The 12,208-nt window shown below is 39.4% G+C and overlaps 1 protein-coding gene across 3 annotated transcripts in view; it reads right to left on the bottom strand.

Moving 5' to 3' along the window:
• kat14 (lysine acetyltransferase 14) overlaps positions 1–12,208 on the bottom strand; it is a 45,570-nt gene that overhangs the window by 2,218 nt on the left and 31,144 nt on the right. For all 3 annotated transcript variants that reach the window (XM_048536275.2, XM_048536277.2, XM_048536278.2), the window contains 4 exons: positions 7,787–8,352; positions 5,818–5,954; positions 5,519–5,694; positions 260–450 (listed from right to left, as the gene is read on the bottom strand). In XM_048536275.2, coding sequence (XP_048392232.1) covers positions 260–450; positions 5,519–5,694; positions 5,818–5,954; positions 7,787–8,352 — 1,070 coding nt within the window. The remainder of the gene's footprint in view (positions 1–259; positions 451–5,518; positions 5,695–5,817; positions 5,955–7,786; positions 8,353–12,208) is intronic.

The following is a 12,208-nucleotide window of genomic DNA, read 5'->3' as shown; positions in this document are numbered from 1 at the left end:
GGCTAAGGATAACTCTGGACTCTGAAAGAGTGATGATAATGATGAAGGGACATGTTAAATGGTTATAGTGATGCAATTTTTTTTTAATATGGATGTTACAAGTCTGGACTAAGTTCAAATTTTAAACCATTCTGACTGAGCAACAGATCTTAAATTTCGGGAATAGGGAGAGAATTTAAATTGCCAACACGAGCCATGAGTCAGATCTATTCATTATTATGACACTATTATACAGATTAACATGATGCAACAAACCAACCTGAATGAGGTGGTAAATCATGAAGGTTGCAATCCCAGCTCTCCTCCATTCTGGATGAACCAGCAGGAAAGAAATATATGCCTGATTGTACTTCACATCAGGGACCATGAAGCCAAAACCCACAATAACTTTTCTGTAGAGGACGACAACACTGAAATCTGGGTACTGTAAACTCTCTGACAAGTCAATGCCTGTGGGGGTTAAAAATGAGATTATATCATTACATGTTTACAAACTAGCTTCAAGTTATACAAAGAGTTTTTTATTTATTAACGGCATTAGGACGTCGCTGGCTAGGCAGCATTTATTGCCCATTCCTAATTGCCCAGAGGGCAGTTCAGTATGAACCACATTGATCTGGAGTTACATGTGGGCCAGACCAGGTAAGGATGGCAGTTTCCTTCCCTAAAGGACATTATTGATAATGTGGCATTCACATTTTGAACAATGTTATATTGCAATTATACATATCTTTGATATTTCCAAAAATTGGTGAAATGACATTCACCCAGAGACAATAGAAATAAACCAGAAATAATATGTGGAATATCAGTTTCAACAGATTCTGTAAGTAAATTTTGCACAGATCATTCCTTTACCAACAAGTCATTTAAGAACAATCTCCCCTTACGTTGTTTTTGCCTGCCTCTCAGACTACATCAGAGCAGGTTATGACCATCCCAAATACAAATACAGAGCTCCTTTAAAGGAATGCAGGTTGGATTTTGTTGGCAAAGTTGAAGTAAATCTTTCACCGTAAAATCTTGACATCTTGAGAACTGTATTCATCAGGACAAGTTTATTCAGAGTTGATTTTGACACATTTATCTAATTCTATTTAATAGTGCAATTCAGCAAACATGTTTCCTAACTAGATTACAACGTAGCAGTCAGTTGTTAAAATTACATCTAATTGTGTAATATTTAGTTAGTGTTTTCAATTTTCCCCCTTCACTTTCCAATTCCTAGGTCTTCCAGTAAAAAAAAAGACTCGCTTGCTGCCAACGTGCAGGAATGTGGTGTATCCTCCATGCTCTCAGGTCTCCACCAGTGTCAGTCTCGGCCAGTTGCTATGCGAAATGTCAAAATTATGTGGAAAATTCATGATAATGTATCAGAAACCTAATCTTGTTAAAGATTTAAAAATTCAACTAAGCTTCAGATCATCCAAAACTCTCTTGCCTCTATTATTTATGCCTAGAAGTTTTCAACTCTGAATTATTGGATCCTGGCTAAACAACAGCTTGATTTTAAAATTCCCGTCCTCATTTTCAAGTCCCTCTTACCACACTATCCCGCTCTCTAACCTCCTCAAGCCCCACAGTTCTCCAACAGAACTGTGCTTCTTTAATTCTGGTCTCTTGGACTTCTCCAATCTTAATTACTCCACCATTAGTGACTATACCTTCAGGTGCCAAGACCCTAAGATCTGGAATTCACTCCCTAAACCTCTCGAACTCCCTCTCTGCCTTTTAAAACTTATATCTTTAACTGACCTTTCTCTGAAATTTGTGTGCCCTTCTCTCTCTCCCAGGTTGTTTCAGGCTTTGTAGTACTCCTAACAATGTGATTCCCTGTTTTTGTTTTTAAGTTCTACACATATGGTCTCAATCGAGGAACCACGTTAAGATAGCATCCTCCTTATTGCAAATCTATATTTATTTATCAATATTGCAACATCATCTACTCTTTTGCAACTCTGCCAGTCTTGCCCAAAGATTCTATACTCCAGAATACTGAGCTGCCAGTCTCGTCCCTCCTTCAGCCATGTCTCTGTGATAGCAATATTATATCTCAGCGTTAATCAGCACCCTTAACTCACCTGCATTACTTGCAAGACTCCCAGCATTAAAATAAATGCCACTGAGCCTTGCAGTGCTTGACTACATACGCTCTACTAGCCTGTGCATGTTGTGGATCAGCCCCATTATACTTGCACGCCACATTCTATCCACCTACTAAATTAGTTTAAATCCCACCAATAGCACTGACAAACACCATTTCTAGGATATTATGCCTGTTTCGAATCCGACACAACCTGTTGGGCTTGTACTTGCCCACCTTCTCCAGAAATGAACCCAATCATCCAGGAATCCAAAGCCCTCCCTCCTGTTCCAATTCTTCAGCCATCTGCTCTGTATATAATACCGCACGGCACTGGGAGTAATCTAGAGATTATCGGCCTCAATATCCTGCTTTTCACTCTTCTAAATGCCATATTAGAGGAAGTATGTCAACACTTTGGAAAGAGTGCAGAAAAGATTTACAAGAATAGTTCCAGGGATGAGAAACTTAAGGTACAAAGATAGTTTGGAGAGGGCTAAAAAGATAATAGATTGAATTTTTCCAAAGTGGTGTGGGGTTTCAACACAGTAAGTGTTAAATACAAGATGTTAGATTCTGGTTAGAGAGTGTGCAGGCATATACTTTTCTCGTCACAGTTTTACTTTCAGTCCTCAAACTTTAGGGGCAGCAATTACTTGTGCCCCTTTGTACATAAATCCAATCAATGCTCACCCAATTATCCTTAAATTATCTCACAACCACCACCTAGTTTCATTTAGACTTAGGCATCCCTGCCAGTCTCAACTGGATGATAGTTGAGAAACTGAGCAGATGAGAAACTGCTTTCACTCATGAAAGGATTAAGACGACAGGACACAGATTTAAAGTAATTTGCAGAAGAAATGAGTGAACGCGATTTGAGCAATAAACCTCTTGACACAGTGGCTAGTTAGGATATGGAATGTACTGCCTGGAAGTGTGGTACAGACAGGTTTAATCAAAGTATTCAAGAGGATATTAATTGATTATTTGAAAAGAAAAATCATGCAGCGTTATGGGGAAAGGCAGACATAATGTTCACTCAAAGCAATAGTTGCACTGTAACAGTGATGATTCTTGATGCTCAGCTGTCAAATTTAGATCAGATGTTACAGTGAGGTAAATTTAAGAGCAATGTAAAAATGATTAGGTAATAATAGTGGGGCCTTTAACTTCTCCAATATTAACTGGTATGGACAAAGTGTAAAATGCTTAAAAGCAGCAGAATTCTTTAAATGTGTCCAGGGACTTTTTAAACCAGCAAATAGAAAATCCTACAGGACAGGGGGCAGTGTTTGACCTAATTTTAGGAACAAAACCAGGCAAGTGGTAGAAGTATCAAGGATACTGACAGAATTTCAGTGATAGTGCCCATAGCTCAGTAAAATTTAAGGTAATTGTGGAAAAGGACAAAGATGGACTGGAAATAAAGTTTCTGAATTGGGCAAAGGCCAATTTTAATAAGGCAAGACAGGACAAAGCCAAAGTCGACTGGAACAGCTAATTGTAGGAAAATCTGAACCAGGGCAGTTAAGTCTTTCAAAAAGGAAACAGAGACAGTGTGTAGGGCCAACATGTTTACATAAAAATGAAGAGTAGAACAAGTCCAGGGAATCCTGGGTGTTGAGCACTCTACAGAATAGATAAGGAAATGAAGGGAAGCTTGTGTGAAATATTAAAGGCTTAAAACACCAGAAGCACAAGAAGTGTATGGAGGGGTTGCTTGAAAAAGAAATTAGTAAAGAGTGGGCATGGAAGAAACAATGGCAGATAAAATAAAGGAAAATCCAAATGCATTTTATAAGTATATTAGGAGCAAGAGAACAACCAGAGAAAGAGCAAGGTGAGACCGTCTCAATTTTCCTGCACTATTGTCATCTCTCTTGATTCTATCAGTGCTCAAACATCTATCATAATCTTGAATGTACTCATCAAATGAGCACCCACAACTCCTTGGGATAAAAATTCCTAAAGATCTACAATGCTGCAAAGAATGAAAATACCTATGTCCTTTTCAGCCGTTATTGACGGGCCGCTTATCCTAATTCCTAGTTCCATAGTATGCAGGCAGTAGAAACAATCTCTTAGGATTTACCTAACAATTTCAATGAAGTCATCTCTCATTGCAAAATGTTCAGCGCCATTCTCAACTCTTGCGATACAGAAGCAATCCACAGCCATATGCGGCAAGACCCGACAACATCCAACTTTGGGCTGAAACGTGGCAAGTCACGTGTGTGCCGGACAAGTGTCAAGCAATAATCGTCTTAAACAAGAGAATCTAACATATCCCCTTAGTATTCAAAATCATATCGTCACTGAATGTCACAATATCAACATATTGGGGCTTACTATTGGTAAGAAATGGAACAAGCCCAGCCACATGAATACCTTGCTACAACAGTAGGTCAGAAGCTAAGAATTCTGTGATGAGTAACTCACCACCTGTCGCCCCAGGGGTCAAGTAAGAAGTGTGATGGCATACCCTTCTATTGCCCAGGGTGCAGTTCCAACAATACCCAAGAAGCTTGACACTAGCCAGAGTGAGGCAGCGTATTTGGTTAGCATCCCATTAATCACTTTCAAAATTCTCTCCCTTCACCACCATCACACAGTGGCATAATATGATTTACAGGATATACAGGGCACCTCCAATCACTGTGGTTCTTCAACTTCACCGACCATCCAATAAGGACAACAGCAACATGGTAACACCACCACCACCACAAGTTCCTTTCCAAACCACGCATCACTCTCACGTGGAACTATGTTGCTCTTCCTTTACTGTTGTTGGGTCAAAATCCTGGAACTCCCTTCCTAACTGTTGTGGCTGTTTCTAAGCCCAAAGACTGCAGTGATTCAGGAAGGCCCCTTACAACCACCTTCTCGAAGGCAATTAAGGATGAGCAATAAATGATGTCCTAGTCAGAAATGCCCACCTCCAAATAAACAAAATTGTTCTTACATAGTATATTCAATCTCTCCTCACAGAAGTGTTCTTAGCATAAGAAATCAATTTAGTGTATCTTCATGGCAAATATATCCCTCTTAGTTACTAAGACCAAAACGTAACAGTAGCTCAGATGTGATCTCACTAATTAAATTCTATCAAATTGCAGTAAAACTCCCTTATTTTCACTTTGTGATTTGTGTACAATGACGCCCACCTATTGATACCCACATATTTGTCCTTTTAAATGATTTGTCCCTTTCTATTCTTCCTACCTAAAATGGATAATTTCACATTTCCTTACATTATATTCTACGTGCCCTCTTCTTTTGCCCACTCGGTTAATCTCTCCATATTCTTTCGCATCCTCCCTACTGTTTTAAATGTCAACTCCATCCCATTTGTTAGTACTCATCTTCAAGACAAGTCTACACCAGAGTGAAATTGAATGATATTTCACTATCTAAAGAAAAGATTTAAAATACCTGGCCAGAAGAATTCATGGCACATTGAGTTTATCGTTGGAATAAAATTAGGGCAGACATAGCAGTAATCAACTGGGGCATCAGCTTCTGCTTTCCAAGTAGGATCATTTCGATGTGGATAGGCCCGGATTTCAGACAGTAGTTGTAGTTTAGGTGGATTGCATTCGAAGTCACGCCTAATGAAACGAAACAAAAAGGACACTAACGTTGTGAAAAGGCAACTGTAACAACTGTCCTTCAAAGTTTCAGCTCACAAAACCATGAAAAATCTAACAGCATTTTCCAGGAGAGAGCTATACCTGATATATGGTTTGAGGACTCGTGATGTATATGGGCTGATGATGCTTTGCTTCATTAACATGTCTCCTGATCCAATCAGTCGCTGTATAAACTTTGTCTTTTCTTGTTGATATCCTTTCATGTGTGAGAAAGACATCTGCAAAGAATCAGCACTTAAAAAAGATATCAAAGACACTCCTGCCAAACATGAAATCCTCAGTCCTTCTCAGGTCAAGCAGTGAGTTATAGTGATCTGTCGTTAGGTGCCTTCTGGGCTGTCAGTATACTTGGAAGGTGAGAAAGGAGGTCAGCTAAAGTTTTTGACCTCTATTTCCCATTGGAAATCCACACGTGCTTGTCAAATGAGAACAAGTTCAGTCTCTGCTGAAATGACTCATTGACCAAGCTCACAGGTAAAGTCACTTGAGAGAGCTAGCAAAAGTCAACTGGTATCCCAAAAAGCTATCCCAGCCAGAGGTCAGCACTTTCTGGAAGGCAGGGGGAAAGCACTGATATATTTGGGAGGTGAGACCGTGTAAACAATCTTCAGTCATTTGACGAGCCAAAACTCATTAAAAGATGGTACAAAGTCCAAGGGCATGGTGAAAGACGAAGAACCACGACAATGCTCAGTTAAAAAACAATTTTGGCAAATCATTTCCATTTACTCCATCCCATTGTAATACTGATACAAAACAAAACATGAAATCAGTCTGTGCATTTATGTTAAAAAAGGACTGAATCCAGTATAAGTAAGATCACCAAAAATATAAAACCATACTTATTCAAATAAATCATCCCTTGTAGAAAACAAACTAACAACACAAACTGTGCAACAGTGCAGTGTCCAGTGTTGTGTCTGAAATGGAGTGATGCCAGACTGTCTTCAAACAAACTACCTAACTAGGCCATCTCTCATTCTTTCCCAGAACCTTGCTTTACTAACAGGATCTGTTTGCTAGCACCAATGCAACAGTGATTCATAATTGACTGCACAGGCTTTAATCTCATTTTTTTTCAAAATTAAAATTTAATATAGAACTTATAATATCTTATTAAAAGTGTAATAGTAATTGGTTTTTATGAATATTTGTCGCTTTGACAGATATCTGCTAACATGCATGCTCCTTGGTGTCAGCAAGCGCAGTTTTATTACTAATTCATAAAATTAAATGATTACATCAGACCTGCTAATGCTGTGGTGTCTGAACCATGGCAACTTACCCTTCGGAACTGACGCAACTCTGCCTCCTTTTTACTCAATTAATACTTTGTTGTTTGAATTATGTAAGTCAGGAAGTTTGGAAGTGCTGCTTTTAAAAGTGAGTTGTCATTGGCTAATAAACCCAAAAGTCAATTTGTTCATCAATCTGTTGTCAATTTAATGAGACATGGGTTTGATCTTCATATCTGTACTCTGCAATACATAGTGTGACACATCAGTGCATAAATTTTGACACCCAGTCTGATTCAATCACCTTCTGTCAAAACTTTTGCAGAGAACAAGACTATGATATCAGAACATTAACAAGCATGTCAATGCAATTTATTTAAAAGCAGAGTACTGTTGGAAATCTGAAGCAAACACAAAGAATAAAGAATGCTGGAGAAACTCAGCAAGTCTGGCAGCATCTGTGGAGGCAGAAACACAGCAATATTTCAAATCCAGTATGACTCTTCTGAAGAAGTTCTGATGCTGTCAGACCTGCTGAGTTTCTCCAGCACTTTTTATGCATGTTTCAGTGCAATTTATTTCTTGCTGCCACAGCCCTTTGACCGAATCATATCAATTAACTGGAAGACGACAAAACAAAATGGCAGGAATAAAATGAATCTGTGAATATGTTTCTAAAGTGTTTGTTCCCTCAGGGTGACCCTCATACTGCTGATACTAATAAACAGTCATCCTTTATTACACAATCTCAAAATCTGATGGGTATTGCAAGGAAAAGGATATTTTCCTAGCGTCTTGTTACTATCCTCACTCACCTGGTACCGATCCAAGATCCGAAAGTCTTGACTAATAGTCCGAAAAGTCCCAACACCCAATGGTATCTGGGCATGGTCACTTTCCTTTGCTCCATATTGCCCACCGACCAATGACACTGCAGCTTCAACAGCTTGATCCAGATCAAACAAGGGTAAACCACATTCCTTTTTGACTTGTCTCACAAGCAGTTTGCGGCGCAATCGTTTGGCCTCTACACTTAAGGCTACTGCATGGGGACAAGATTCTAGCCTTCGGAGTAAAAGTCTCTCATCATACAGACTGAGGGCAATACACTTCGGTGCAGGCATGTCCACAACTTTCTCTGCCTGGATTTTTTTCCTCTCTCGAACACTAAATTGAGATAGTTCAATGGCATCCTGGGGTTCTTCAATATCTGCTTCCATTTTCTCAGCTCTATCCTCATCCTCTTCCACATCACATTTAATTTGATCATCTGCCTTCATTTTCTTCCTACTTATGATCATGGTGCCAGTAGTGACATTGGAAGGTGGCACATATTCTATTCCAGGATCAATAACACCATCCACTTCACCTTCTTCATCATCTACAGAGAAAGAAATGTAGAACACTCAATTCCAATATATATTCAGAACTTTTCTCTGGATCTTACTTTATATTTATGCAATGAAAATTTATAACTCAACATTTTTTTAAAACCAAAAGAAAAAGGATGCCAATTTGATAGGCAGTTGGGGGTTTGAAAGTCCAATTATGAATGGCACCAGGAAGAAAACCTATGTGTATTCACAGCTTCCAGCTTGGTTTTGCTGTTTCTCACGGACTCCTGTTCTCTTACCAACGCCACCTCTGACAATAACCCTTAATATCCACATGCCTTTGTCCTCCTTCAAGCCCCTCTTTCTTCTGTGCCACTCCCAGGAAAAACTCTTCCTCATGCCATTCGTAACTGCACTTTCAAATTCCCAACTGCCTAGCAATTGGTAATACTAACTACCATAACAAAGAACCAAAAGAATAGTTCTGAAGAAGGGTCACTGGACCTGAAACATTAACTCTGTTTTCTCTCCATAGATGCTAGCAGACCTGATGAGTTTTTCCAGCAATTTTTGTTTTTGCTTCTAACCAGCATAATACTTAAGTGGCAATGGATTCACCCATCCCTCAGATGCCCCTTTGACACTTGTCCACAGCAAAATCTTTACACCCTCTCATCCTGGTCACTGGTCCAAGTATGGCCAAAAGAGGCAGCTTTACAGCCAATGTTTACATTCCAAACGATACATTCCAAAGTAATGCAACTGTACAGTACTGATTTGCAATGCCAAGCCTAAATGTGCACAGGGCACTTAACTAATCAATCCTAAACAGATTCCATTTCAAAGAAGTTCTGCACAGTTGGAAGAATTTGTTGTTGTCTTTTAGTCTATGCCTTTGGTTAGATGAAAATGCCATCAGCAGGACCCAATGCAACAGATCAGTATGTAAAAACGCTGTTGTTACATGACTGATCACATGCTCACAACCTGCTGCACTTGTACTGGAAATAGAATCTTTATGGACATTCATGGGCAACACCCAGTCTGGGTGCCTAGTACAAAGTGAAATTTTATTGACAAACTCCGGCTGACAGTCACTAAGTATTCATGTGCTACAGAAACTACTCCCCCCCCGCCCCCCCATATAAACAGATCATGGGGATAAATGATTTTGGATCAAATCATAAAACCTTACTCTCTTTGTTAATAAAAATGCTATAGACACTTAAGTGAAAGCATATTGCTAGGTAAACAGGTTTACTGATTAGCCCAGTGCTCGCTGACCACCAATGGATGACTGTTCAGAATTTTGCAAGTCTCTGTTTTTGAAATTCCTTCCAAAACCTTAATTTCCCTGTCATACAAAACTCCGATATCTGTGCTCCCGCAATTCTGGTCCATTCTGCAGCTCCAATTTCAATCACGCCTTGAGTGCTGTGCTTTCAGCTACCTCAGCCTAAGCGCTAGAATTGCCTCGATAAACATGACCTCCCTACCCTTCTCTCTACTTCAGGTTAAAAACCTACTTCTTTGACCAAGGTTAAGGTAGGTTGAGAGCAACCCCTTAAACAGTTTCACTGTTAATTTTGTCTGATAAACTACCTGAGATGCAACTTGGGGCCTTTATTTATATAAACGTAAAATATGGTGAAATTCAACTTAAGTATTCATTTAATAAACAAAATCAGAGATCAAGTACAAGGATTTATTATATTCTAAGGATGCCACCTATCATACATCTTCTGCTAAAGACTCTGAGGGATAAACACCTCAGCAGGAATGTGAGGGAGCTTGTAGGTGCTTTATCGAACAATAAACTGCTGAACTTGGTTTGTCTTATTTTGCAACAACAGCTAACTGGTTTGGAGAGACTGCTGGCAGACGTTTGTCACCTGTGTGTGTCACAACGACTGATGCATTTTCAGCTCGCAAGAAGTTAAACCAACAATCTTTCTGAAACAGATAAGGTGCCAGCACTAGATAAATTAAGGTTGAGGGGAGGAGAAAGAAAGAGAGCGAGAGAGAGAACGAGCTTGTTGGCTATGCTAGTGTACCTATATCCCATTAATAATGCTTAAAGACTATGTTACCAACCAATAAAATACTTTCAAAAAAGTGTTTTAAGCCATCCTGGAGGTGGTAAAATACACTACATAATTACAAGTTCTTTCATCTTATGAACTGTCCAATGTCAAACTTAAAATCTCGGCGTTTACTAGACGTTTTTGCATTTTTACAACAACTTCTGTTTAAAGCCAAAAGAGCAATTTAACCACAGCTGCCTTTACTCATCTCACTCTATTTTTACTAATTAAAGTTTATTGTGATGCACTGTTAAGAGGCATCTAAAAAATTTTACAGCCTCTACCTTACTATACAACTCAAAGAGTCACTATAATAATAACAACAACAATGCAGGCTCCAGAAATAGGTAGTTCCACTATCTATTTTAAAGGAGAAGTCAAAAATGGAGTCATGATATCCCAAGAAACACATAATGCAACTTTTATCATTTGACATTGGGTGACAATTTGTACAAATCGTAATCATAGAAACACTTTTGTTCAAATTAAAAATAGGCTTACATACATTCACAGCACCGAAGAATGCCTTTCAAACACAAATCAGCAAAGATCTAACTGCACTAACCCCACTTTTTTTAGCTCTTGGCCCATAGCCCTGGCAACTATGGCAATGCAACTGAATATCCAAATACTGCCCAAGTGTTGGGAGAGTTTCTAACTCAATTTTTCTTCCAAGCAGTGAGTACCAGACTCCCGCCACCTTCTGGGTGATAAAATTTATCAACTCTGGTCTTACCCTTTTACCTCTTACCTTCAAACTACGTTGCATTGTTATCAACCTTCCACAGCAGAAAAAGTGCCTTCCTATCCAACCTATTTATGCTGCTCATTCTTATACAACTCTATCAGATTCCCTCTCAACATTAGGTAATGGGAACTTTCGCTGGTCTAAGGAAAACACAACCTATCCAATCTTTAGAAGAATCTGAAGGAGGATCTAGGCCCGAAATCTCGGCTTGCCTGCTCCTAAGATGCTGCTTGGCCTGCTGTGTTCACCCAGCTCTACGCTTTGTTATCTCAGATTCTTCAGCATCTGTAGTTCCTACTATTTCTGTCCAATCTTCTCTCATTGCTCGGATCCACCAGTCCTGGAAGCATTCTGACAAATCTCCTCTGTACTGCCAGCAGTGTGATCACATCCTTCATATAATAGTGACCAGAACTGTATACAGTACAGTACTTCAGGTATGACCTAATTAACATTTTGTACTGTTCCAGCATAAACTCCCAGTCCTGTATTCTATATGCCTCAGCTAATAAAGACAAGTATTCAGTATGCAATATTCAATATTCTTAATCACCTACTTGGTCTACTACCTTCACAGGTCTATGCATACACACACCAAGGACCCTCTAATCTTCGGTGCTTTCCAGGGTCCTGCTATTCATAGTACTTGCCTTGCCCTCGCTAAACCTGTCCCAGGAAACAGGGTTGAATTCCATCTGCCACTACTCCGTACATTTGATCTCCTGCAGTTTACAATTTTCCACTCAACTAGATACCACTCTATCAATTTTCATGGTATCTGTGAACTTCTCAATCACATCCTCTACATTTATGTCCAAATCACTCATTTATACCACAAACAGCAAGGGCAGCAGCAAACGTCCAGCAGAAACCTGGAGGCAGTAAGGACACTTGATGCTGAAAGCCACAATCAACAGAAGCGAAGCTGGAAAAGCACAGCGGGTCAGACAGTGTGCGGTGAGCAGGAAAGTCAATGTTTTAGGCCGAAAACCCTTCACCCAAAACTCTTTGTCTATACACGGGTCGTCCTTTTTCACAGTGAAGACTGATATAAAACATTTATTCTCAAAT

Source organism: Stegostoma tigrinum, chromosome 9 (genome assembly GCF_030684315.1).
Source record: "Stegostoma tigrinum isolate sSteTig4 chromosome 9, sSteTig4.hap1, whole genome shotgun sequence".
Classification (NCBI taxonomy): Eukaryota; Metazoa; Chordata; class Chondrichthyes; order Orectolobiformes; family Stegostomatidae; genus Stegostoma; species Stegostoma tigrinum.
The sequence above is the reverse complement of the archived record's forward strand: the minus strand, read 5'-3'. Positions and strand labels throughout refer to the sequence as shown.